At 41.0% G+C, this 27,377-nt stretch overlaps 1 protein-coding gene across 2 annotated transcripts in view; it reads right to left on the bottom strand.

Moving 5' to 3' along the window:
• NRG1 (neuregulin 1) overlaps window positions 1-27,377 on the bottom strand; it is a 177,254-nt gene that overhangs the window by 144,027 nt on the left and 5,850 nt on the right. For both annotated transcript variants that reach the window (XM_066181600.1, XM_066181602.1), the window contains exon 2: window positions 2,626-2,803. In XM_066181600.1, the coding sequence (XP_066037697.1) occupies window positions 2,626-2,803 (178 nt within the window). The remainder of the gene's footprint in view (window positions 1-2,625; window positions 2,804-27,377) is intronic.

Raw genomic sequence — 27,377 nt, forward strand, 5'->3', positions numbered from 1 at the left:
TTTAGCTTTAGCTCTCACTATATAGCCAAAAAAAAGAAACCAGTATTTTTATTCCAACAATAAACACATTTTATTCTGCCATCACACAAAAAGAAGGACAATTTCTTGTAAATACTACATTAATAGAAATCAGTGGCCATTGGGTACTACAAATAAACTTTGTGAGCTTTCTGTAAATATGCTAGAAAGTGTTATTTTCAAGTGTTTGGATTGAAGATGTCAGTAAGGCTGTGGCATTCTGCATTCTAACAGTTCTTCAGAAACATAGCCTTCTTTTTATGTAGCCATTTGAACTTTAAAACAAACATTAATCCCAGACAGCTTATCAACTACTCTAACCTTTGTAGTTGATGTTTCTCACACTTTGTAATAGTAAAAAAAATCACACTAAAATGCTTGTGTAACAATACAGAAGCATATGAACATGACAAACACTTATCAATGTGCTATCATGAAAAAAGACCCAGAACATAAGTGGGGAAAAAACTCCTTGATCTATGATACTCCTCTAATTTGCAATGGGATCTTTTTAACATGGCTTTGCTTACTGAAATGTGCATGCCTATTTATGCATTCATTTACTGCATTTTCCCCTCCTCTCCTTTAGCTCCACAACACGTGTCTGTCCCATTTTCTCTTAAGCTGTTCATTTCTACTCAGTCCCAGACGCACACACAAGTAGCAAAAGAAGAAATGGCAAAGCAATGACGTGTCCCCAGACTAAAATGTCAAAGTAGGAAGGCAAAGAATATCCTTCAGATGTCAGCAGACATCCCTTGCCTTTTCCTTTTTTGTACTCTACATCTAGTGACTTTCACATCTCTAACTGGAAATGCTTTTCCATTCCACACTGACATTTCTAAAGCACAAGAGAGAAATTCCAACAGTGTGTGGTATCACTGTGACTGAGGAAGCACAAATGTGTGAAATACAGGTCAAAGCCTGCACCCTGTCCAGTTATGATGAGTGAGATGACTTTGCATTTTTATCTTCCAGGAAAAAAGCACAATTTCAGTGTTTTTCATTATGTATCTTCTGGGGAAGTTTAAACACTTTTTGGCACATCAACCTGAAAAAGAGCCTCACACATTCCACATGCATCATTATCAAATCAATAGCTATCTGTTTCCCTTCTGACAGCTCCTCAAAGCTTTTTGGGGGCAAAAAACCCACAAAGAAATGAGCTGGCAAAAGGCACTTTTTTGATTCAATGCTGAACTGGTGATGTTCAGCCCCAGAAGGTGAAATCCTAGCCCCAGTGAGTTTGGTCAATCAGCATCAGCCAAAATGCAAGTGGAAAAAATACTGATTTGTCCCTCACAGGCAGCACCGTATTGCTGGGAAAGCCGAGGGCTAGGCTCTGATCTGAACATTTTCTTTATGGAATAGATTGAAAATACAACTCTGACAGAGACATATGGCTCTGCAAATGAGACCAGACAATTTTCCAGGCTATCTGCCACCTGGAACAGCTCCATTTTGCAAATGCTGGAAGGAGACATCACAGGTTCCTTCTTGACACCTGTGTGACTATGGCATGGGGGCTGTGGTGATGCTGCTCTGTCCCTCTCCATGTTTCACCTTGGGCCCCAGGCTGGGGTACAAGAAACTGCCAAGGAGGGCAGAATTTCTCAAGTTTAACCTGAACAACTCTAAAAAGTCAAATGTCTATCTGTTTATGGTTTGTTTTGTCTAGTGAGGTGAGCCCCAACAAAAAGTATGGGGACACTGAACACCTTGGAAAGAAAAGTCTTGTAGAGTGCCTTCCAAATCTTCTGCGTCTTGAAGGAAGGGATGCATGGCATGGTGTACCAGAGAGCTGCCCTGCCTACTGAGAGCAGAAGTGAGAGTTGAAAGACTGTGTTCAAACAGATTCTCACAGCTTGTGACAATTAAAACTTTTCCATCTAAACAACAAGGGAGAGACAAAACAGCAGAAGCCTTCTCCTGTCTCAATGCAGTAAAAGCATTGTGTAGTTTTTCCCCTGCAGAAACAAGGCACCAGTCTATCTTCTGGCACTGGTCATCAGTCACATGCAGGGGGCTCTCACCACCAGACAGGAGGGTAGGATTTGCATGCTTTGCTGTTCATCTGACATCTGCTACACCAGTGCCTTGTTCTGCAAGCGAAGCAATGACTGATAAAGGACTACTGCATGCTTGCATAAGACATTCAGAGATAATGAGGACAACATTCAGCCCTTCCTAAGGACTAAACTGCTCGAAAAGAAAATCTCTAAAGTATTTCAAAATCTGCAATCCGTTGATGATTATAAGTGTTCTTCGATTTTAGACAATAAACAAAAGGTACCTCTATTCTTGTTAGCAGTTTAAAAATTGCATGTCTCCAAGGGTTACTGGTTAAAATCATAGCCTTTGGCTATCAGAAAACAAATAGAAATTTAAAAGGGAAAACTAATTATGAAATATTTGTAACACACTCACACTTCATTCGTATTTTCAGGAACAATAATATTGGTTTCTGTTCTTGTAGATTTTCTTCCCCTGTAAATCATAGCTTTCAGCTTTGTGTTACTGCATTTAACACCCTCAATGCTTGCGTTCTGGTGACCATCACTTCCCAGTCCTCCCAGCCCCACTTGAAAGATATTGCTTTGTACTTACTTTTGTTTTTTGGGGATCTTGATATTTTCCGGTCTGTTTTTTTTGGTTATTTCCTTCCCATTCTTTAACCATTTGAATCTGAGTGCAGGATACTCTGAAGTGGTTTCACACCTGAGCACTAGCTTCTGACCCACCGCAGCCTCTTGGTTTTTCATTTCCTTCAATTTGAATGGCACCACTGAAGAAATAAAAGAATGTGCTGGTGATTAGGCCATCCTCAAAAAGGAAAATATCATTTACTCAAGTTGAGCTAGGCAGGCCATGAATAGTGAAACCCCAACCAGTCTAGCAATGCTTCTGCAAAAACCCCTGAAAAACAAGGATCTGTTTTGTCCTTAAAGCATTAAGGCACATTTAATGACAGTCTACTTTGATGCTCTGGAGCTCTCCTATGACTGTCTTACAACTTGCAAGCCACAGAGAGAACCAAAGTGCTGGTTTTGAATAAAGCATGGATGACTAATGACATTATTTGATTGTGTGCACCTAGACACAAGACAGCACACTGTGGCAGGCACCTCTGACTGGTGACACAGAAAGGCAAAAAAGGGAGGGAGGGTATCCTGCAGCATTACTAATTTCAATTGCTATGAGTCATGGGCTACCCAAAGGTGCAACTGATCTGTCAGGGAGTTAAAAGCATAAATATAAGCTCTACAGCCTCCCTCATCTCAGGGAAAGGCTTTTTCTTCAGCTAAACATTATAACCCATATTATACACCTTCCTCAAACCTCAGCTTGGCCATATCCTTTCCCTGAGGCAAAAGACAACAGGCTTGGAAGCCCATCAACAGAATCAATATCAATTAAGGGTATTTTGGACCCAGAGGGGACACTGCATTGAAAAGATTCAGCCAACACACTGGAGGGTTCCAGCTGATGCATCTAAATTTCTACTGTGTTGTAGCAATAACGTTTCTTGTATGTGTAAACCTCCAACCATTTCAGGCTTTCTAAGTTATAGACCCCTAATATTCCACATGAGTACTGGTCTTTGAGCACAAGCTTCACAAGAAGATGCACTCCCCCTGTGAGATCCCACCCTTCATGTGATCCTGTGCTTTAGCTGTAATCCAGCCACTACTGTGCTCCACTGTATAGGTAAAACACCTATACTTGATCTTGCGTCCCCTGAGGATTAAGATAAATCTTTACCACACAACTGGGGAGGGCTAATACGGGGTACTGCAGCTGGTCTGTTGATGGGTGATAGCCTGTAAGTCCACCCTCCCTCAGCTGTGCACCACCTGAGCCTCCAGGGAGTCACTATGTCTGCGCAGTGCCTCCAGCTGCAGGGCATTTTGTTTCTTGAACAGCTCTAATACTGTCCAAGGACACAAATGGCCACCATAGTCAAATGATTCTCCGTAACATGCAGGAGCACTCAAAGAGACACCCAAAGGTCTCCAACAGAGTCCTGTGCAAGAAAATGTCCTAACAAACCAGACAGTCTTGATTAGGTTTTGGTATCTGCTCCTTGTGTGTAGAGACTTGCTGACATCAGTTGCCCTTAATTATTATTCTAATATGACAAGAAACAAGCACCACCATCATAACCATAATTATGAGAGGCCTAAATAAAGAACTGATATGCACAATGTATAATAAGTAAATGGGTGACTGTTGAAGGCAGCAGCATGGCCTGTCCCACATGTAAGGCAGCCTTTCTCACCCCAGTAAAGCCCAGGAAAACATTTAATTTTCTGAAATCTGAGCCCAGAGAAGCATAAACAGTGGTGTTTGGGAAAATGTGGTCTGCAGTGAGTGATGAAATGAGGGGATGCCTGCTGTGACACCAGCAGAAGACAGAAAATGGACAAAAGAACCTTCCATTAAAAAAAAAAAACCAAAAACAAACCTAAACAAAAGTTCTGATTAACAGGAAGGTGACAATGTTTTCCATGCATCTCTGCTGGTATGAACAACAAGCTTCTGGCAGGAAGTGTTCTAGACATCAGCAAAATGTCTGAGTGGGAGACTTCTCTGGGAATGGCATCCATGAATGCCACTCATGGATGGCACAGGGTAGGCTACCCTACACACAGGGTAGGCACAATTGTCAGGGTGGCACTGGGATGGATCAGGTAAACACCCAGCATTTCATGATGAGAAAATCCTCTCATATGTTGGTTTCCATTTTCTCCCACAACCCCGGGTAATTTTGGAAATTTCAGTGTGTTCTCAAAATGCTATGAAAACAAGTTCTGATTTCAGAAAAACAAGTGCCCACACACCATCCTGAAACCAATATGTTTAAATACATACACTTTTATAAGTGTGTATTTGTACATTCATATATATATAAATTTATATACATATTTAAATTCACATTAATATATGCATACATATTTATATAAGAACACTTGTAAATATTGTCTGAATATAAATTTTTAGTTTTTTAAAATAATAATATTGAAATTTTCCAGCAAAAATAATTAGCATCAAATAAGAGCCTTATTACTGAGGCTTGTGCTAATAGCTTCATTCTGTTATTAAAGCTACAGTCTTTTGTCACTATGTAAGGAAAGGAGCTTCAGAGGTTTGAAACAGAAAGGCAATATTCCTTTTTTACCATATTTCACTTGTTATAGTCCTAGTCCGTATCTTGCACAAATTAAAAGCAAAACTACAATTACAAGGAAGAAAACCTTTGTGCTAAGGACTTCAACTAGTTGTTGACTGTTCTTTCAACACAGCACTGTGAAACTAGGAATAAAAGAGAGGTACCATTTTGTTCCTGATTTTTATTTTAATTCAGTATTATCTGCTCAAAATGACTTGCAGATTTTTTCCTCCATCAGAGCTGTCAGTGAAAAAAGAAAAGTGTTAAATTAATATGCTCAACTCTTGCCATAATTCAGGAGTTACCAGGAAACATAAAAGAAGATTTAATCAATGGCAGTGACCCTCACTAATTCACAGTAACTTGCTGTCCAAGCATGCAGGCTCTCCAGGGAAAACTGTAAAAGCTGTTCACAGACATGACAGAAAAGAGATTGTTTCTTGGGAGTTTTTTTTAATTCTTTTCATTTACACTATGTTTGTTTCCTTTCAGTTGCAGTTTTGCAAAAATTAATCAGACCTGCTAGGCATACGAGAAAGCTTGTACTGATAAAAATACAGCATCAAACACTTGGATCAAGATCAGCTACAGCTTCCACTGTGGCAAGAGTTAGCTGACTTTCATCAGAGTCTGTGCAAATTCTATGGTGCTGGTAAGATAGGACCTTGTCTACATGGTAAAAATGCTTTCAGAAGAGACAAAAATGCTTATAATAATAACTAGACATGGCTCCTCCTGATACTGCCCTCCCCTTGCCTCTTCATGCCTTCCCCCTTTGTCCCCACAGCATCTCCTGCCAGCTTGGCTCCTTTCCACTTCTCCTTGCTGTGCCTGTCACGCAGGACTGCTCCTGCCCCCGGCGAGGCTTCTGCCCACAGTGTGAGACCGCCCATGGCAGGCAGGAACAAGGCAGGAAGGGCAACAAAAACACTTTCTGCATTTCCTACATGTAGATGGAGGCTGAAGTGCCATTGGGGATGCAAGGACTCAGTCAAACTGAAAATGGAAAGGAGCCTCACAGGATTTTCTACAGATTACTGTTTGGGCAGTGCCTTTGTGAGCAGCTCTGGTATGGCAGCAGCAGAGCCCTTACACATGCCATCCATCACAGAATGACAAGGGCCAGGGAGCAAAGAATACAGACAAATCCTGAAGAGAAACGCATAAACTAACTGTGGAAGTACCCTGAAAGAGGAGCTGCTTGAAAGAAAGCTCTGGTTGGGCATCTGCTTTATCTGTATTCCTTGTGCCAAAATGCAGTAGGGCCTCACATTTAGTAGTCAGTTAGACACACAGAAAGGCACCCAGGCTTCTCACATTACCCAGTCAGGATGTCTCTCTGTGACCCATGGTCCTCCCATGCTTTGACCGGCTTTCTAACAAAGCAGCAAGGTTGATAACAGCGAGAGAACAAAAAGCAGCAGAGCAATTTTGTCAGCAGAAGCCCCCCAGAGTTGGAAAGGTTTAACAGGCAAAAAGCAAGCAAGGTGTTAGATCATTCCTTATTAAGATGGCTTGAATAGCTGTCATTTTGTTAGCAATTTTTTTCAGAAACTTATATCTGCTGGCCTGCATAAAATCATTGCAGATAAGGAACACAAATTTCCATATTCTCTCTGCAAAAGACTCTCTGATAATGTATGAGTGCAGATAACTTCTTCTCCCAGGACTTGTGAGTTTGGCAAAGAACATCAATCTCCACACTTTCAGTGCTTGATTGTATAGTTAATCTGCATGGAAGCTCAACACATTGAGCAAATTAAACAGGAAACCTGCAAAATATTATCACACCACCACACTCAGCTGAAATTCCATGAGTAGTTGTTTTTATTTCCCTGTCTTTTCTTTCCCTAGGAAGGCGCAAAGCCTTTTGAGAACCTGAGCACAGGAATGTATTAGACATGCTTGCCAGTAGGCATATGTGCAGAATTTGCTGCACAAAATTGTGACCAACAGCTTGGCAAGGGGTAATAGAAGCCACAGAAATAACACCCATTGCCTTGGCCTCAGACTTACTACCTTTTTTTTTCTTCTCTTTTTTTTTTTTTCTGCATAACGCTCAAGGCAGGGAAGTAATACAGGACAGATTATATTATTTCCAAAAGCCTTCTCCCCTTGCATATGAGATTGTAATCAAGGTCAGGCTTATCATCAGCAGACCAGGTTTTCTAAACATATAAGCTGCACTTTAAAATGTATACTGCTCCTGCTGAGACAAAAAGCCTCCCCACAAAGCTACCCAAACCCTAACCAAACAAATAAACAAAACCCCCAAGCCAAACAGCAACAAAAATCCACAAACAAGTAAATAAACAATTAAAACCCACAAAAATTTACATTTCTTATCTTAGTTTTAATTCTCCTATTATTCTCTCAGGCAACATTTGAATTCTGAACACTTTTCAAAATCTGACTATTTCCTGCAAGCATGCTTTCTGTGCAGATTACCTGCATGATAAAACACTGTGGGCAATGAAAGAAGATAATCCCAAACGCCCAGCTCTCCAAAATGCCAGAGAAACTGCACAAAAGCTGAAGGACTCAAAACCAAATAATTTTGCTACTTAATGGGAATTTCTGAATTCTTTTGAAAATACTGCCAGATACATTACAGCTCTGGGTCTTGATATTTGAATACTTGTGTCTGTGCAGAAGAGCAAAAGAAAAACTGACAAGTCTGACATTTGTCTTGAACTACACATAAAACCAAGATCCACAGAATATCATTTATTCTACTGATGCTAAAATTAAATTTTTACAGAAATTTTAGGTATTGCAAAAGCCAAAAGAAAAGGTAGTTCCAAAGGAATGGCTAGCAACGTGGTCAAGAGACAAGAAATAGAGCAATAGAGAGATACAGCACTACTGACATGTTCTTTAAACACTGGAACAGCATGGAAGCAGCAAACACCTCTATAAATCAGAGTAACTACTCCCAAAAGCTCGTCAGAAAGCCAGCTCCTAATCTGATAACCAGGTTTAGGTATAATGGTACCGAAGACTCACTTGGTCTTGTCAAAGAAACACTGCAGCAACAAGCCCACAGATCTCTACCTAAAATATTTGTTTATTTGGCATGAGATGCTTTCAAGTGCATGCTGTGTCATGCCAGTGTTCATAGATATTTACCCCTAGCCATGAAACTGCTCTGTGAGCTTGCATTAATCTTCTCTGTGCTCTCTCTGTCACAAGCCCAGTAAACCCCACCAATGAGAGTACCATGGGCCAATTCATAGTATGACCTTGGGAAGGCAGGATTTTCAACAGGACGCTAAAAATGCGCAAATGGAAGAACTGGACACATGGAGTAGGTCTCACTCCTGCCCCCCCACTTCCACTCAACAAGCAAAAAGCATCTCCAGTAGAGTGAAAAAGGATGGTAGTAACAAAACAGCATGTCTAGAAGTATTGTGTCCAGGAGGAAAGCCTGAGAGCACTCATTTATTCAGTGTAACATGATAATGACAGGCTGTCCATTCTCCTGCAGACACTCAAGATACCAGTTTCTGAACTTAGGCCTCCTCAGAGACAGAGAACTATTTCCAAAGAAAAATGTAGGTTTTGCAAGAGAAGCTGGATGTCAGCAAGTGTCTAACCTAAGGATTATGATTTAAAGGTCAACACTTAATTTATTTACTGATGATTGTGTCTGCGGGAGCACACTTCCTGATTACATTAAATACGCTCCCCTCTGATTCTCAGTGCTTCAGCTGACTCCAACTGGCTGCATCCCTGTAAGCTTTGAGATCCTGTTAGACACTGTCAATACAAAAACCTGATCCCACAGACTGAATATGTCGAATAGTGTAAAACAAATACACTTAATATTCAAAAAGTGATTCAGAGAAAACAGCTTGTAAAGTTGATGGAAGAGCCTGCAGGTTCATATTTTACCAGAGTGCACAAAAAGGGACTCCAGAATCTTTACTTGAACACTAAAATTAAAGCAACCCAAAGCACAAAAATACCATACAGGATAAATCCCATGGACTTCAAGGGCACTCGCAAGTACTCAGTAATTTTTAATTTTGTTTTTTCACAGGAAGCCACTTTTGATTTAGGAGCTGAATTTCAGGATTGCAGATTTGAAAAAGTTTAACTCAGGTTATGTGCCTTGAAATCAGATGAAGGAAGGAAGTGCAGTTTGCCACATCATACATAGATATCTTTCTCTTGTTTGCTCTCCAATGTAAGAATGTTAAGCACTAATTTCTACTTTTTCTTGAAAAAAAGCCATTCAGCAAGTTATGAAACAGAGGGCAGTGCAGCTGACAGAACCAGGTAAAAGCAAAGGCTGCAACTACACTAGTAACTTGTCTGGGTCTCAGCCTTTGCTTTTTGGCCAAACCTGTAAGGTTCAGCAGATATTGGACTGAGAAGCATGGAAAACTTAAACTTTGGATCTCAGCTATGGTACTTCTGTAGCTACATTGGTGTGCCCTAAGATCATGCTGGGAAGAAAAAACCCAAACAAATGGTATAAATTAAGAGGTTATTTCTCTTCATTAATTATGAAAACCCAGTTCTTTGGCAACTTCCTTTTATTTTTTCTCTTTTTGGTGGAATTTACTTTTTTAAATAGCTTCCTTAGGGCTTTAGCCTTTTAGTCCAGGATCTCAAAAGTGCTGCATCCATATCCTCCTCTACCTCTCACATTTCATATTCATATTTCACTCTTCTTTTGACATCATCAGAAAACACAGAGATTGTTGTGTGTCAGATCCTGTAAGCTTTTAAAATCCTATGAACTATATTATATTTTGTAACTCCTGTTTTTATCTCTGGCCTCCGGTTGCTTCTCCACCCTTTCAGCATTTCTCCACCATGTTCTTTCTCTTCACACGTTCCAGTAAAGCTGGGATTCTCACATGCAAAGGACATGAGTCATGGCTTTCTTCTGATCCTAGTCACAGAGGCCCATTTTTGCTTCTGGCTTACTGTTTGCTTGGCTTTGTAGCATTTTCTGATTCTACAACAGTTCCACTTCACAGATGAAGTGTACCATGCCCCCGCCAAAAAATTGGCCAGTGCAGATCTATCCATGGATGTCTAAAAAAACCTCCTCCTCCTGAGGCTGTGGAAGTCTTAAGAGAAGGAATAACAATACACATCCAGCAACACTGCCAGCACACTTTTACATCCCTTGTCAGAGATATTCCTCACTGAGTATGGCACGTGGTCCCTACTCCACCAGTGAGAGATGAGTCGAATATGCATAGGAGAAACACCCTGTGTCAAGCAGAATTTACATAATGTCAGACAGTGTTATAGTCACAGTGTTCACATAAGCTTTACCAGTATTAAAATAATTTTCCATGTTGAACAAGAAAACCAGAAGGACCTCCTGTCCAAAAGGATGTCTTATGAAAAAATGCTAAAACACAGGGAGTAGGGAGTGCCATGACAGGTGAAATACAATGGAAATGGTTGTCAGAAGGCAATTCCCAGAACATGGAACGAAGGTTACCTCATGTCTTGGTTTAGGGCAAATTTTGGAGGGTCCCTCTAAAAAGCAAATTCAAGTGGCCCCTCCCCCAACCAGTTTGAGGAAAAATTTCCTTAGAGAAAAGTGGAAAAAACCCTGTTTATTCAACAAGCGAAGTGTTTACAAGCATAAAAAATGGGTAACATGAAACAATAAAACCTCTCGCTGTTATGAAGAGAGATGGCACAATTGAGAAAGTCCTTGCTGTGGGTTGTAGCTCAGCTGGCTCAGTCTCTTATTGGTCCTTCCAGCACTGGAAAACGCTGTCCTGGGCCTCAGTGGGCCACAGGTGGTGAGCTCCCGGCATTCTTCTGGGTCTTCAGTCCAGAACTGATTTAAATAGTTCCAAGAAAAAGAAAAAAATCCCACAGTCCAGGGAACTTCTCTGCCTCAGCTAGCAAAAACTAACTAGAAAGCAAAGGAGTTAGTCTCTCGCTGTCAGTGCTGCAGACAATGTAGCCCATGTGAAGGATGTGGAAGAGCAACTGCAGTTTCTGAAAAAAAAACTGTACACTTCTTGTTTTTCCCCCTTTTGCTCTCGGAACCAGTCTTCAAGGTGTAGAACTTAATATCCAGCATAAACAGAACAGACAACTGGGGATACAAGCATCATAAAGTCACCCCAGGACACTTCAGTAGGTCACCACAAATCATCTTCCCCTGCATGGGTTTACAGAGCTAGTCACTGCCAACACCAGTAAGGACACACAAGTAATCTGAGTTCAGGGATATAACCACTGGAATGAATAATTAACATACAGGAAGAATCAAAACGGAATTTCCCAAAACAATTGACTCTCCAAAGACCCAAACAATCTCCCTCTCACAAAGTTCACGCAGAGGCCAATGCTTTTCAAAAATTAGATGAGAAAATGTCTGGATATCCCAAGGCACAACTGGAAGTTTAGAAGGTTCATTTGTCTGCTATTGTTCCTCCCTGCAAAGAACCACTTGTCCATATTGAAATTTTGGGGTGGGAGGGTGGAAAACCTAAGCTGAAACCTGTCTGCTGGCTTGCTTGACATGAACAGAAAGAAAATCAAATATTAGAAGTGAATTTGGGAAAACCAAAATTAATTGGAACATCAAAATGAAGAAGTTGCTGTTGCATTACTGGCTGCATAAAATATTTACAGCAGTGTGAAGAATTTTGAAAGTTTCATGACATTGATTTGCTTATGCATAAGTCAGACTTAAAACTGTGGGTATGGTTCCTCATTTGCCACTTTCCTTCTCCTCCTCTCATTTAAATTCTTTGTGGTCAGCTCTCCTAGCAAGACTCTCTTTCTAGGATTCGTGTGGGTGTTCAGCACAGGCTGTAGAAAGATGTAGGCCTACAAGAACATCTGTGTACTAAAAGACTGCACAGATTGGAAAGCAAGAGTAGTTCTTCCACTGCAACCTCAAAGGTTTTCTAGTAATTTTCTCCTGGTGTTGACTACAGGCAGAGCAGAGGACATGCCAGCCCCATCCCATCTATATAACAACTGAAAAATCAATGCTCCCTGCCTCTGCCTGCCTGCCTGCCTAAATCTCTACCACATCGAAAAGGAACGGAGGTCTTACTGAAGCCTCCATTCCTAACTCAATTTGAAATATGACTGCCTTTGTACCTGCACACTAAAGGAAAAATCACAAAGTCTGACAATTCCAGAAGTGACACATCCAAAGCAAACAGATGTGTTCTTCCCCAGGAACACAGCAGAACTAGTCCAGGTCACTGAAGCTGACAAAGTGGCCATCACTCAGAAGAGTCTGCTGGAAAAATCTTCCTTTTGTGGGTGTGTTTGTTTATTTTAGCAGAAGGAGTGCAAACCCTTTAGCCAATGAGACAGAAAGCAATTTCCCCATTTCAGGAACCAGGGAACTGGATACACCTGGGCATTGCAAAAAAATCATGAGCTCAAACCAAGCCCAGCAAAAATTTAAACATGGCAGTATTTAACATTATGGACTTGCACAGTAGGCAGAGACATCTCGTCATGTACCCTTCAATATAATTTACTTCCAACATACTTGAACTCCACATTTATACTCGGCCGATGGTAAATCAGAAATGGAAAATGCAGTGAAAAGGAAGCATTTATGTCACAACTGTTTGAAAATGCACATGCTATCTTCAGACAAATGAGAACTTGAAAAAAATTCTAACAAATACTGCTAAATACTTGCAATTGGGAACAGATTGCAAAAATACATAATTGGAAATCTCACCATTGGCTAAATTATTAGAGATTCGAGATCCTTTTAAAGGCCAGTCTCCAAAAAATCCATAACCACATGATAAGTAAAGCATGCAGAAACATGCCATGGTGCAGCAATCACTGGAGGAGGGACAAGACAAATGATGCACCTCTGAAATGGTTTTGGACTATAGGTAAAAGTTTAAAAATTATGTAGGGAAAATTTCATGGCTTTTTAAAGTATATTCCAGATCAACAATAAGGGCGGGAGTTGCATAGTGGCAAATGTCTTTGAATGGTAAGTAGTGATGCATACAGGGGTGGAATCTTCACACAAATACAGAAAAACTGTGACGCAGATCTCCAGGCCATCAAGTCCAGCCTGGAGCCTCTGGTCTATAACAATGTAACCCATGCTGCCAGGCAAACTTTTGTCAAGATCTCTCAATGGCCTTAAAAATCTGTGAGTACTTGAAAAAGACAAAAATATGCATCAAACAGTAATTATTTAACACTCTAACCCTTGTGATTGTGGCCACCAGTAGCTACTGTCAAGGAAGAATTACAGTTTTTATTGTACAAGAATGACATTCCTTACGTAGAAGCCACTAGTGGACCTTGTGGATCAGCTGAAATAAATGAAGGGCAGTAAGCAATGTGTATAATTTACCGAGCCTTATTCCCCAATCTAGAGTCTCCATTAGTAGAACAGCACTTATATGGTAAATTTTAGCTAAAAAGGAGTTGGAGAATAAATTCCACATAAATTCTGAACAGACAGCGGACAAAAAGAATTAAGACATAGTAAATCAAGTAAAACTCCCTTCCTCCACTACTTTTTTTTTAAACTTACAGGTGGTTTTTGTGTGTCACAGTTTTGGATAAAATCACAGCCTGAAAATTGATTATATCAATTTTCCAGTATCCAGGGCTTTATTTGCTATATGATAAGAACTGAAGGCCCAGCACAGAACTAAGGTAAAATTCCGGCCCTGTGAAAATAAAATGCTTTGTCATTGATTCGTTACAGCTAGACTTTAACCGCAGAAGATGGAGAAATGTGCTACAGTTTTACTGAAGGGAAGAAATAGAGACCTTATCTATATCCAAATTTGCAGGGATCTAATTAAAACATAAATCAGTTATATTTAAACCAATGCAAAGTCTCACTGTGAACACATTTAAACTGATTAAAAGCTGATTTATGGTTAAACTCACATTAAAATCAATTCCTTAATAAATTCAGTTGAATCAATAAACTTCTGGATTAAATTAGTCCTAACAGGTCTTTCTAGAGGCAACACTTTCTCTGCTTCAGTAACATCAAGAAATCTGACTTTAATGACAATGACTTTGTGTGTTAACACTCATACATGCATTCAGCTTTCAGGGTAAAAAGATATCAATGTGATCATAAATTCTGCATAAAAGAACTGATGATACCAATGTCTCATCACTTTCTTAGCCTCCATTTTGTTTCATTCTCAGGAAAAATAGCCTTGAGTACAACACAATAATTTTTCTACTACTGAGCTGCAGATTTTTGTATGTCATCCTCTGTAGTTTACCTGTTCCATATAATTTCTATTAGAAGTTTCAGTTCGCTGTAATTTGTGCAACAGGAAACTTTTCCTTTGCTTTTGCTTCCTATCCAAGGCACCAACTTCAGTCATGAATCATGTGGACTGTATACACATAGCATGCAGCATAAAATGAACTTTCTGCTGCTGAGAAATTACTGAAAAGCACTAACAGAACAATTTCAAATCAATCTGCAGCAAAACTGCTTTCACAGAGTCATGCCAGACCTCAAACCAGCTCTGTACAGGTTTGGACTGGTGAGTTGCATGGAAGGCAGCCATCTACATAATTCTTACCGTAATAACAGAATAGACAGTCTCACATAAGAGTACCCTGACACAACTCCTCAGCAAAAAGTCCAGGTTAGGAAAAGCAAGAAGGTTCCCACCCAGTGGTGTTGGCGTCATGCTGCAGCAGCCCAGCAGGCTGCTTGTCTATTTCTTGGAGAACCAGAAATAAAATAAATTCTCCAGCCTCATCACATGGGGCCACTATGCCTCTCTGAAGCTATCTGAAGTAAATAACTTCAACATCTGTTAGTCGAGGGGCTGCTCCTTACCAGGCACAGGAAAGATGCTTTTACAAGCTAGATGACATCAAGAATGAAAACAGGTTCAAATCTCCCTTTGGAACTATTTGCACAGTGTTTGAATTAGTTCTTACATGGTGCCAGTCTTTCCTTTCTTTAACTTAAAAAAAGACAAAAGAAAAAAATAGAAAAAGAGAAAAAGAGAAACAGAAAAATAAATAGGGAAATAGAGAAAAAGAGAAAAAGGAAAAACAGAAAAGGGAAAAAAGAGGAAAAAAAAAAAGAAAAAACACAACCCCCCAACAAACCAACCAACAAAACCCCAACAACAAAACAAAATGTCTCCCACAGACCAGTCTCATAAATCAAACAAAACCACATTATCTTAAAAAGATGGTATCATGTCAAATTGCAGTCTAGATTTTCGCTCGAAATAGCACACAACAGGCAGAATGCATAACTTTCTCCCCAACTGTGCTGAACTTTAGGGGGTTGCCAGTCATCTCTTTTGTCCACATTTTCTAGAAGACATGAGAATGAAACTCATAATACATAAAAAATTCAGAGATAAAATCTTGATCCTAAAAGGGTTTCAAAAAACAGGGGTTTAGAAGGAAAACTTATGCAATCCCAGCAGCAGAACTGCCAGGTGTATTGTCTCCTGTAAGACTCAGTCCTGCAAGGTGACAAGAAAACAGGTAACAGGCCTTTCTCACCAGAAACCCAATGACAGATAGGATTCACTCGTTGGTACTGCGCAAAAGCTGAATCTGTTGTTTATCTAAAATAATGTATCCACACACTTTCCTACAGGGTTGGTGGATTTTTTTTTTCTTGGTGGTTCTTTTTGGTTTGGTTGGTTTCTGTTTGTTTTGTGTGTGTGTTTTTTTTTTTTTTTTTTTTTTTTTTGGTGGGTTTTTTTGTTTTGTTTTTGTTTTTTTTTTTTGGTTTTGTTTTTTTGTTTTTGTTTTGTTTTATTTTTGTTTTTTTGTTTTTTTTGTTTTTTTTTTACTTCTGGGTATTTTCTTAGAGATTGTTCCACCACGCATGAAACAACATGCATATCTCAGCTTAGAAATGCTCATTTATTCTCTTCTATTATGAGCTGGACGATGATCTGAAGTCCATTGAGCAGACCAGGATTCTCTCTTGGGTCTCATGCACTCTTATGTTTGGGTATCACAACAGCCAGAATATTCCCTTATTAATTACAATCTGGGATCCTACTGACACACTGGAGGGAAGATATACCCCTGGGGAGATGCGGCAACCCATGGGCTGAAAACTCCTGTGATGACAAAGAATGACAAAGAAGCGATACACCAAACCACTTTCTGATGGACTGGAACCTGGTTCCAGACATGTCCAAATGTCCATTTCAGTATTTTCTTCTGCAAATTTTTTTCAACACTGCTAAGTACGTAATAATGAAAGCTATGACAATGAAAGCCATAAAAGATTGATGGAAGAAGCCAAGGAAGAATCACAACAGTACTGGAAAACAATGTTCAGAGAAAAAGTACATCAAGTTCAAGTTCACCGCATTTGCTGAAATTTAATATCCTGAGTCCCCCTTCTGGCTGCAAAAGGAATTCTATGTAGGAAGTAACCAAGCCAGACACCATTCTTGTTAGGAGAAACGATTAACAATTAACAGAGAAAAATACTTCGTAGATGATAAGCATTCTGTTTTCAAAGATTCTGAATCTGTATCTGGCTACTGAAAGATGTCATAAAACACAATGGCTGAAAAACATAACAAAAACCCCCAACAGTATAATTACACTGAAAGTCTACCACATTTTTCCATTTTAATCAATGTTTCTGGAAAGAATTTAAGGCACACTTTGGACTTTGGAAGATGTTATTTCCAGGTCTGATATTTCTACATATTACTAATTCCACGAGCTTCATGAATTTCCAGTAGTAAACAGACCAAAGACTGAGGAAAAACAGCATCAAATTAATGTTTTCCTGAAGCCTATGGAAAAATCAAGCTATTTGCAATGGAAGAAGAGGAAGCGAGCACACACTGCGTGTTCAGGGATTCTCAGCAACAACTCTGACATGAGTTCAGAGAGAACAGAAGAGGATCTAAATCCAGTAAATCACCAACAAAGTGATCATCTCCGCTGGAAGTGCATGGCACCTCCATCTGTAGCCCCTGCAGACCAATCCAGGGTTGACTGACTACACACCAAACACAGAATATAATCATGGAAACCAAGGTTTCCATACCCAGAAAGGCAAATTGCTCCAGGGCCAGGTACCCTCTCTCTCACAATATTTTCATCCTAACATTTCTCAGTAGATTTAAAAAAAAAAAAATTAAAATAAATTTAAAAATAATTTAATTTCTCAGTATTTATCAGTGCTCAGGAGATGGCATTGTTTTCATTCATGCTCAGATGCTTGACACCTGTTTATCCCCATGGCTTCTTTCCCAAATCAAAACATTATTTAAGTAATCAGAGGAAGCACTGAACTTAAACAGCCGGTTTTAACCATCTTTTCCTTTGCTTATACCCGGTTCTTTCTCCAGAAAAAAAAAAAAGGAGAAAGATTGTCACTGGCTTCTAACTCTTATTTGTAATTAAGCAAATTACTCTTATTTGTACTAATTCTAACCCTTATTTATAATGAAGCATAGCCCTTAATTTCAATTTGATAACTCAGTTTTCCAGGTTCTGAGGATATTCCATCTCTATAAGAACAATATAAATTCTTACATTGTAAATTTTAGGCTGGAAATAATGTGCTATCTGATGTATTAGTTATCATATTAATTATTCTGAAGAGGGATAGATAAAGATCAAAATACAGAAAAAGACAAGGATTTGGCATCAGTTGAATCTACCAGACCCCTGAGAGAGAAGAAGAGCAGAAATTTTATTAAAACATATTTTGAAATCAGACTCAACAGGATCAAAACAACTAAGTACTAGGAGCGACTTTATGAGTCACATTTGAGTAAATGGTTATCACATCCTGAAAAAAAAGAAGTCACCTCTGTTTTAGGCATAGATTAAGAGAGAAAAATACTTTTTTTTCCTGTTTTAACTCTTGTTCAGCAATTTCACTGTGACTTGGTCACCACATTGAATTAGATGAAAAACACTAAAACAAACCTTTTTGCAATCAGCAAAACAGATAAGTCTGATAACACTCAAAAAAGATCTCAGGCAAATAACATTCTACATGTTTGACTTTCCATGTGGGGAAGCTAGTTAGTAGGATGGGATATGAATTCACACAACCCTGGTCATTTTACACTCGGCCACCTCAGGCACTGAATTCATACTGACTGACATGGCTTAACTGCATTTTAAACTGGAGTATCATGTTAGAAACTACTGATATGAATGGTTCTTCACCCACCACTCTGAGTCCAAGTGAATCAGAGGAAGGCAGGGAGAGTCCTTCACATCATCATGAAGGAAGGCACTCTGCCTAGCAGAACACATGTATTGGATCCCTTCTTATGAGGTGTGATGTGAAATACTGTAATACTGGATGTCTAGGGAGGGAGTTGTACATCAGGGCAAACAGTCAAGAATATCACTCTAAAGCAGGCCTGTGGGATGTGGGAGGACAAGAAAGCTCAGGAAGAAAAGACATCGCCTTTAATAGAAGTCACAGTAGACTTGTGATGCAAAAGCTGAACAGGGACTGTTTGGAATAGCAACGGAAAATAAGGGAGAAAAATGCAACAAAACCTCACAATCAGCATAGTTTTCTCCCCAAGCCCCAAGATTCATTTCTATGCAGACCCAAAAGCTACATCACGACATGACAAATGCTGTGTAATGTGACTCCTCTACTCTCCCACACATCGCAGGTATCCTGGGCAAAAGGGTTCTCAGCACAGCACTGGTGCGTCTTGGTGAGGACTCCATTTCTGGCCATTCTCCTTGCAAACTGTTACCTGATCTTCAGCAATGGTTTTGCACAACCTATCTTAAAGCACTCCTCTTCCACTACTGGCACAAAGGGCTAGCCTCACAACATGCACCCTGTAGTGAGGGGTCCAGACAAGTCCTTTTGTACCCCAAGTGCCCACAAGATGCATGAATGTGGTACAGTGCAGGCTGGTGGACAGAGAAGTAAGGGCAGGCAGGGGACATGTGTGAGGAATTATTAAGGATTTGCTGAAGATGTGCATTTTTCTTGGATTAGTTAAATCCAATAAAACATTGAAGTGAGAATGTCGCTTCCAAATTTGTGTGGCTTTGGTATAATTCCCTCAGAACAATTAATCTCTGAACAGGAGCCTCTACTCCAGGCCTTCCCATAGTTGAACTCATTCATTTTAATTGTTAATTTTTTGAGTGCCTTGCCTGGACCATCTGTAGGCCTGATCACCTGGAGGGACTGTGCAAAGCAACCATTTGGCCACAAATTCACAGTTTAGCTGACTAATTTGCTCTTATAGACAAGCAATTGTTTTGGCACAAAAGCCTGATCAGTTAAATCCTGTCCCTCTCTTAAACACTTATTCAAAGTTGTGCTGTGGCCCGTGACGTACCACAAGGGTTCTGGCTCCCAGCTCTAAAATAATTAGTGCGGGGAAATTAAAAAGTGCTCTCTACACACCTGTGGCTGGCTGCACTCCCGTGCCTGACAGCGGTGCCTCTCCCACACCAACACAGGCTGGCTGTGAGCACGGCGCGCAGGGCTGCAGTGCCCAGGATGCAGCCTCCCAGAAACCCGTCAGGGAGAACCATGCTCTTTCTTGTGAAGCCAAATGGAACCACTGGCTTGGCAGAAGAAGCTGCTCACAAGGGTCTCTGCTTAGAAGATTTATATTTTAAACAGGCAACAGCTAATATCAAGGGGGAACAGATACATTACCAGCAAGTCATCTCCAAGCAGCTAATAACTGTTTCCCTACCCACCAGATCCTAGGATGCATTTTCAGGTTTAAACATAACATATACATTGTAAATGGCGGAAACATCTGGGGTTTATTATAACACCACTTTGCTAGCCTTGGGCATTGTACAGCTCCCGCAGGCCATGGTTCACCCTTGACCTGCCAAAGACAATTACTGTACTCGGGCAACTTCCCCTGCTCCACAGCTGCTTGCCTTCTCCTCCCCTCTGTCAATACTCACTACTGCTATCATTACAGCTACCATCCTAGAACAGCCAGTCAGAAACTTGGGTTGCCATGGTCACTGCATGGCAACAGCATGGCTAAGCAGGCGAGGAAAAGATGATGAGGGTGGTCAATGAAGTCACTTCGCTCGCTAACCCCAGGGGAAGTAAGGCTGCCCAACACCATCTGTATTGACGGCCTTTTCTCCTCCTCTCGCAAGGCCACTTTCCTTCTCTGTTTTCACTCATTCCATCCTTGTTGTGGGTTGGTCACGTCTCAGATTCCCCCCTTTCCCAACTTCCGGTCTCCCACTGAGTCAAAAATGACCGTGTGCCTCTCCCCTACTCTTCCTGCAGCCTTATCTCCCAGACACATCTTGCTCCCCAAGTTCTCTGCTCTCACTCTCCTCCCTCCTTTTTTAGGTCTCCACCAAGGACCTCTCTATTCACTCATTTCCCCACTGCCCAACATCCGGCCCCACAAATTCTGTCCCTGCTTTTCCAACACTTCTCCCATCCCTTTGAACATGGTCTCAATCTGACTTCTCGCTGTCTTTGGGTAACATCTCGTGTAATATCACAGCACCACTGCAGGCTGGGTGTCTGGCTAGGACTAGAAACTTATCCTGGACTCATCAGCAAGGGGAAGGCATTTTAGGGCTGTTGGTGCAAGGACAGGCTTCAAAACTTTTGCTGAACTAATGCAAAGTGTGAATCTAAAGTACTTACACTCTGGTGAGGACACACATTCAGAAATAAAGTAGTCTTAATTCTCTCTGGTTAATAGGTAAAAATAATAAAAAAACACAAGTGGTGATCCAATATGACAATGTATGTGCTTTAAAAGCTCATTTGGATGAGCCTTCCAGGTGTCCCTGCATAAGCAGACCACTGACCACAGACTCTTGCCTTCCAAGCTGTTTTTGTCTGCATTTGATTCTTCCTGCTGAATGCCTGAACAAGGGGGTAGGGGAGCAGCGCTCAGCGGTTCTGTTCAGAAACACAGCAGAAATAAAACACAACCCGTGTTCCAGAAGCCCTCTCTGCTGCAGAGCAGACCCAGCATCCTCCCAGCTAAGCCATGACCAATTGCACCCCTGTTTACAGCTTACAGGAGAATAATGCCCTTTCATAGGAGCCTTCTGTTACAAGAAGGTTCCCTGAGAGATAACAATTTCGGCAACAGTAGATACATTTGCAGAGTGCTACAAAGCTTCTCTGCCACCCCATCATGATGAAAGCCTACTGACTGATGCTGTATCAACCCTGGCCCAGGGAGTTCACAGACTGATTACTGGAGCAGTGCCCCTCCTCTCCCATTTCTCTGCAATGTAGAGGTAAATTTATGAAAATAGACATCAGAAATGTATTTCCTTTTTAAGGTTTTATTATTCTAGTAAAATCCTATTTCTTAGGAAAAAAATATATGTAGCATTACCTTATTTTTTTAAAAGTTCTTAATTTGTTAAGTTCAATCTACTGATCAATTTAAATATTATCCTAGAATTATGCTATGGTAAAACAAATGCACATTTAGAGAATAAATGGAATTTATTATCTTCTGGAATAAAAGGCTTTACTAAATGACGTATTTAAATATAACCCCCCAATCCCTGTCTGAAGAAGCACCTGGTAATTCACTTTTTGGATCAAATTGCAACTCCACAAAAATTTTATGACCTCATGTGGTCTTTCCACCCCCATATTCCTACCTAGAAATATTATATACAGTATGCTCCAGGCAAGAACTGAGTTAGAAATGCGGATGGTGGTTCTGGGGAAAGAGATATAGCAGACACAGGACAGAAGGAGAGCACTGAGAACATGAGAAACAGACAACTGCTTAAGGAAGGTGACCTGAAATGCTGGTAGAGTCATTCCTGGCCAAGTGTATATCCTCCCCTCTTGTTTGAAAAACCCTCCATACCCAGTAATTTCCCTTGTCAAGCAGGCCCACATGCCCAGTCTTCACTTCATCCTCAAGCATATTTTGCCACATATAAAAATGACCATTCTGATCACACAAAAAGCTAGACTAGCTTAGTATCCCATCTTCGTCTACAGCTGATTATGAGTGACACAAAAAAAAAAGTAACCAACAATCATTGGCTGTGATGCCCCTCAACACAGGAAAGACCTACAGGTCAGCAAGCTGCGGTGGGAGCAGATGAGGTGCTTGGGAGCCTTTATGGTATGACGCAGATTCAAAAGCTGCCTCTTGTTCCTCTGGTGGAGCTTGGAGGTGGATGGAAACCTCGACAGGCTCAACCCTAGGCAGGGACAGGGTCTGGTGAGGTGGGGCTTTCCATCACTGGAACAGTGATGACAACCCTCGAGCAGTCTTACTGGACAGGCATGTTAACCTGTAGATGGTTAGGAGAAGATGTACAAACACTTGTGAGGGTAATCCTGTCTTATGCTTTCTATCTTATCTACTCCCCAGTTTAGAGCCAGCAGTCACCATGGTTTTCTGAATGGAAATAGCCTCACAAACTAATTTCAGTTCTAAATACCTCAAGTTGTTCCTCATCCCTCAACTCCAAAGTGATTTGGTCTTATTTGTGCCTGGAGTCTTCGGCACTGATCTGAAATGAAATGAGCTTTGCCAGGAAACTCATAGTGAGAAACACCATGAAAGTGCCATGAAACAAGGCGATTCTGAGGCCGCTTGGTATTTCTTTAATCTGTTAAGGGAGTTGTTAACCAACTGCAGCTTAAAAAAAATCAAAATGAACTCACTGCTTTGGACATTTCTACACTTCCCTGATGAGCCATGGTGAGATTTCTGCTTTTCCATTAGAAGCTTGTTTCCCTGCATTATCAAAAGAAGATGCATTTGTTCCTCTCTATAACATTAATATAGAATTAGAATGGTTATTTGGGAAAATACACTGCTTCTCACAGAGGCTTTCAGTTCTATTCTTTAAGGACAATAGGGTTTTCCAAATTTGTGCCATCCAGCTGTTGGCGTATTTCACAGGACTGCTCCCCAAGGAAGTATTTCCAAGAGCTCCATCATTTTTATGGAACCTTGAGTTAAAAATGTCTTAGAAAAGAAGTCTTTTCTTTTCTTGACAGTTAAATTCTGTGTTGTAATATAGCTCTAGGAGGTCTTGAAATTCAAATCAACTCCTCTCTTGCTGTAGTTGTGATGGACTGGAGTGCATGTGTGTGCATAAGTCCACATACATGTTTACATTAATATTGCTCTAACATGACTCTGGGGAAAAAAAAAAAATAAGAGTTTCCCTTGTCTTTGTGAAAGCTAAGTAGTTTAGAATAGAATGAGTAAAAGCTATCACCTTACTGTTATAAAGAGGGTAAGAGGAAAAAGATGCCAAAACAATTCTGAATGTACAGGTACCCGATTTCACAGATCAAATGAGTTAGCCACTAACCTCAACAGAAAACATTAGATGCTCAATTTAATTATCTTTTGCTGCCTGTTATCTCTTGGCCAGTAGACACGATACAGTGCCTCATATCAATTTCTTCCATAAACAGTTTTTGTGGACAGGAGTCCTCTCATTATTCTCAGTTTAAATAATTTTCAGCGTCTTTAACTGCATTTTTTACCTGGCCCTTTTGGGACTTGCCAAAGGATACCTAGGATGGCCTGTTTAGAGTTTAAGGTATATGACATCTTATCGATGTCATATATCTATGGTTATCTGTGTAGGGTGAGAAAAGGGAAAACCTAGACCTAGGCAAACAGCCCCAGCTAGTTCCATTTACCAGAGTGGTTAGGAAAGTACTTAAAGCTTAAGTCTGCAAATATTCCAAGTGATATTCAGGGAGTTTCAATGCATTCCTTAAAGGTCAACTTCTACGTAAGTAAGCTGGAAGATAATTTTCCTTTCAGGGCTTAGGTGTGGACACAACAGAGAGATACATAGACATGGTGCCCTCAGAACTGCCTGTAATAGGTAAGAGGGATTGGATAAAACTTGCCCCTGGTGATTTTGATCCAAATGCCCACAGGAAGAAACCCTTTCATCACAGATTTAAGGGGGGAAAAAGCCCTGAGCAAATCAATGACAGATACCACCTGTAGCAAAATCATCTGTGCAGTTGAGAGGGAACATCAAGGCAGAGCAGTGGACACCATCTCTCCTAACCATTACATGTCCTCCTGCCATTTCATCTCATTTTCATGTTTCCCTCTTGTCAGTGCCATGGAGGTACCTTCAGCTCACTGTGGCAGCACAATTTGTCACTGGCGACAAGTCTGACTTTTTGGAAATCAAAAGGGAAACAGACACTAAAAACTCAAACTAAAATCCTAGACACAAGAAGAGCTATATAGACTCAGCAGCTTACTTCAGCTTTAATGGCACTTGCATTCAAAGTCAACTTGAGGAAAAATCATGGAAGCCTAGAATGAACCATGAGAAGCATTTAAAGATCTGCCCTTGGACTAAAGCAATCCTCAGCCATCTTTGGTGTCCTGGGAATCCGTCTTCATACCTCCCCTCAAGAGGAAGCAATGCCATTGGCAGCAGCTGCACAATTAATTCCATACCTTCAAAGCAAAATGCCTAGATAAAGCTACTTCACTCTCAACATCTCTTAGAAATTATATCCCCTCCCCTGGTCTTTTTTTGTTCAACTGAAGTGACATTCTCTTAACAACAAGCTCTGCCTTCATCTTACTGTTAGGTACAACTCACACTGCAGCCAAAGAATTGGTTCTCCTCATGAGATCTGCCTAGGAACTGGATTGTTCCAGGCCTAGAAACTGGCCTGATTATTTCCATCAGCTTCTAATAGTCAGGTGTGAGCTGGAGAAGGGATGAGAGAAGATGGCAAATTTGGGGATGGAATCAAGAACAGTGGTTGCTGAGACCAGCGGATTCTGGCGTTTATGGAACTGACATGAGTCTCAAGAGGGACCTTGCAGCTAGAATGAGGGATGATGGTAGAATGGTTCCTACAAAAAGGCTCCTCACCCAGATGAGGTGGTCTTCACTCTAAGTATGAGGACAGAGAGACATCTTCATTCACAGATGGGAAAAATAACAAAGGCATATCAATGCCAAATCACCTAGGAATGGACCTGAATTAACAGGACAATTATCTATTTCAAACCCCTCTCTCTGACCTCGTTTCAAAAACCTTCCTGCTCTTGCTTCAGTTTGTTGTTATTGCTATGAAATAGTTTTCCAATTTCTGACCTTGCTGGCGCTTCATAAAGGCAGGAAAATCCATCTTTAACATCAGTTTCTTTTTTTTTCCCCCCAGTTCATCTTATCATCCAGCATTTCCACTTAGCCTTTTGTACATTTGCAGTACCTTCTCACATGCCATGAGCAACATGCTTAAGCAGAAGTTGCATTTAAATCAAAATGTACCAAGATAAAAAAAGACTGGGCTAGGACTGCTGGAATCTACAACACTAAGTCTGGCTCACAATGTCTGCCAGACCAGAACCTTGTAACAGAAAACAACCTCACCCAGTAATTTCTGCATTCATCCCATATCTTTTGGTTGAACGACAGCCCATCTTTCAAAAATTATGCCAATCCTCATCTCAGATGTTATGAGGAAATATAGTCCAAATATAGTACAATAACTCAGAGCAGTTTTCAGTGCTGTTTTGTACACAGGTGCAACATGGCATTAATAGAACAGCCCCTTTTTTCTCTTTTCTAATTCCAATGGACTTTCCCAAAGGAAAACTGAATAGACTATAAGTGTAGAAGCTAACAGTCCCACTAAAACATCACACCTGCATATGGTCCCACACACAAAAAGATGCACAAAGTTTCCCAATATTTGATTTAGAATTTAACTCTTCTCACAGTAATGGCAGTGATAACAACCCCTATCTTTCACCTCCCCAACTGGATGTTACTAGGGACTCTGTTTAGTCACCTTAGGTATGCATTCATGCTTTGGTAACTGTCTCCCAAGAGATTAACCATTAGCCATAGGACATGGCATGTGGTTGACTCAAGGGTGAAATGAAAGCTGTTAATGGAGGAGAAAGGCATTGAGCAAGGCTCAGCCTGAGTCCACGTCTGAATGCAAAGCCCGAACTCCTTGACCTGGATTGCCCTTGCTCACAGAGGTGGAAGGACCATCAGCTCATAAAACCTGAGAAGAGATGCACAGAGAGAATGAGTAAAGGCTCCCAAGTGAACGGTCACAAGTGGATTAACATCCCCTTCCTCTTCCCTGACCTGTGAAGCCTGTGGACTTGGTTGTCAGAGCTAGGATTCAAATAGCCCATAGTGAACAAACTACATAACACAGTCAATTTCTCCCCAGATCTAATGCTCCCACATAAAATTACATAACCTGAAACACAAAACCAGACACAAGTAGTATTCTGTGAATAAATGAAAAACTAGGAGTTACTCCAGACAGGAGGTTATGTTAAAGATCTCTATCAGTCCCTTATGAAATATCTTGGTTTACTTTCCTTTTATTGTTTTGTTTCTTCATTAACAGAAATAGAGCAGATGGGATGGACAGGAAGAAGGGGGGGAAAGAAGGAAAAGGATGGAGGAATAACAGAGAAGAAAGAAAGATGGAGAAAAAAAAGGAGGGAGAAAGAAAGGTATGGAAGAAGAACAAAAAGGGATGCATAAAAGGACAGCAGGACAGATGGATGGAAAGGAGAAGGGAATAAAGAAGTGAAAGAGAGAAAGGACAAAGGACGGGAAGAAGAGGGATAGAGGAAGTGTGGCAGGAAAGGAAGAACTGAGAGTATAAAAAAAAGAAAAGCATCTCTGTGACCTCACATTAGATGATTTCAGGCTCATATTGCATGAGATCAGAGCAGAGTGTTTTTCAGGACCAAAGTCTCCCTCACAGCTTCTCAAACTGTTTACTGCACATCCACTGACCTTCTACACAACAGGCTTATCAACCCCTGCTTAAGCCATCCTCTGATCCTGGTGAAGCGTCCAAGGGCTGCGGGGACGCCGCAGGCAGCAGCGCTCCCGCCGCACCCCCTCGCGGCCGCCGCGGGCACTGGCAGCAAAACCCGCACCCCTCCTCCAGCCCCGCTTCCCTGCCGGTCACCAACGGCTCTTTCCCCCTTCCACTGTTAGTTCTGCTGTTTTCTATTTTTAAAGCAGCACTTTCATAGACGCCTCCGCACGCGAGCACCGCAGTCCGTCCCTTCTCTCCACTGTGCTGCCCCTGCTCCGCCGCTGCCGCCGTATCCCCGGCACCGTAACTCTGCTGGTGCAAGCCTGCCACAGCGGATTTTCTAGACCTGCAACAAGACTCCCTCCCCCGCTGAACCCAGGGCTTCGTGTACTTGAGGTAGCAACTGAGGGTTAACTCAAGCACATTCGAGCAGCT

The sequence above is a fragment of the Chamaea fasciata genome, unplaced genomic scaffold, assembly GCF_029207755.1.
Source record: "Chamaea fasciata isolate MVZ Bird 193981 ecotype frontalis unplaced genomic scaffold, bChaFas1.0.hap1 SCAF_4, whole genome shotgun sequence".
Classification (NCBI taxonomy): Eukaryota; Metazoa; Chordata; class Aves; order Passeriformes; family Sylviidae; genus Chamaea; species Chamaea fasciata.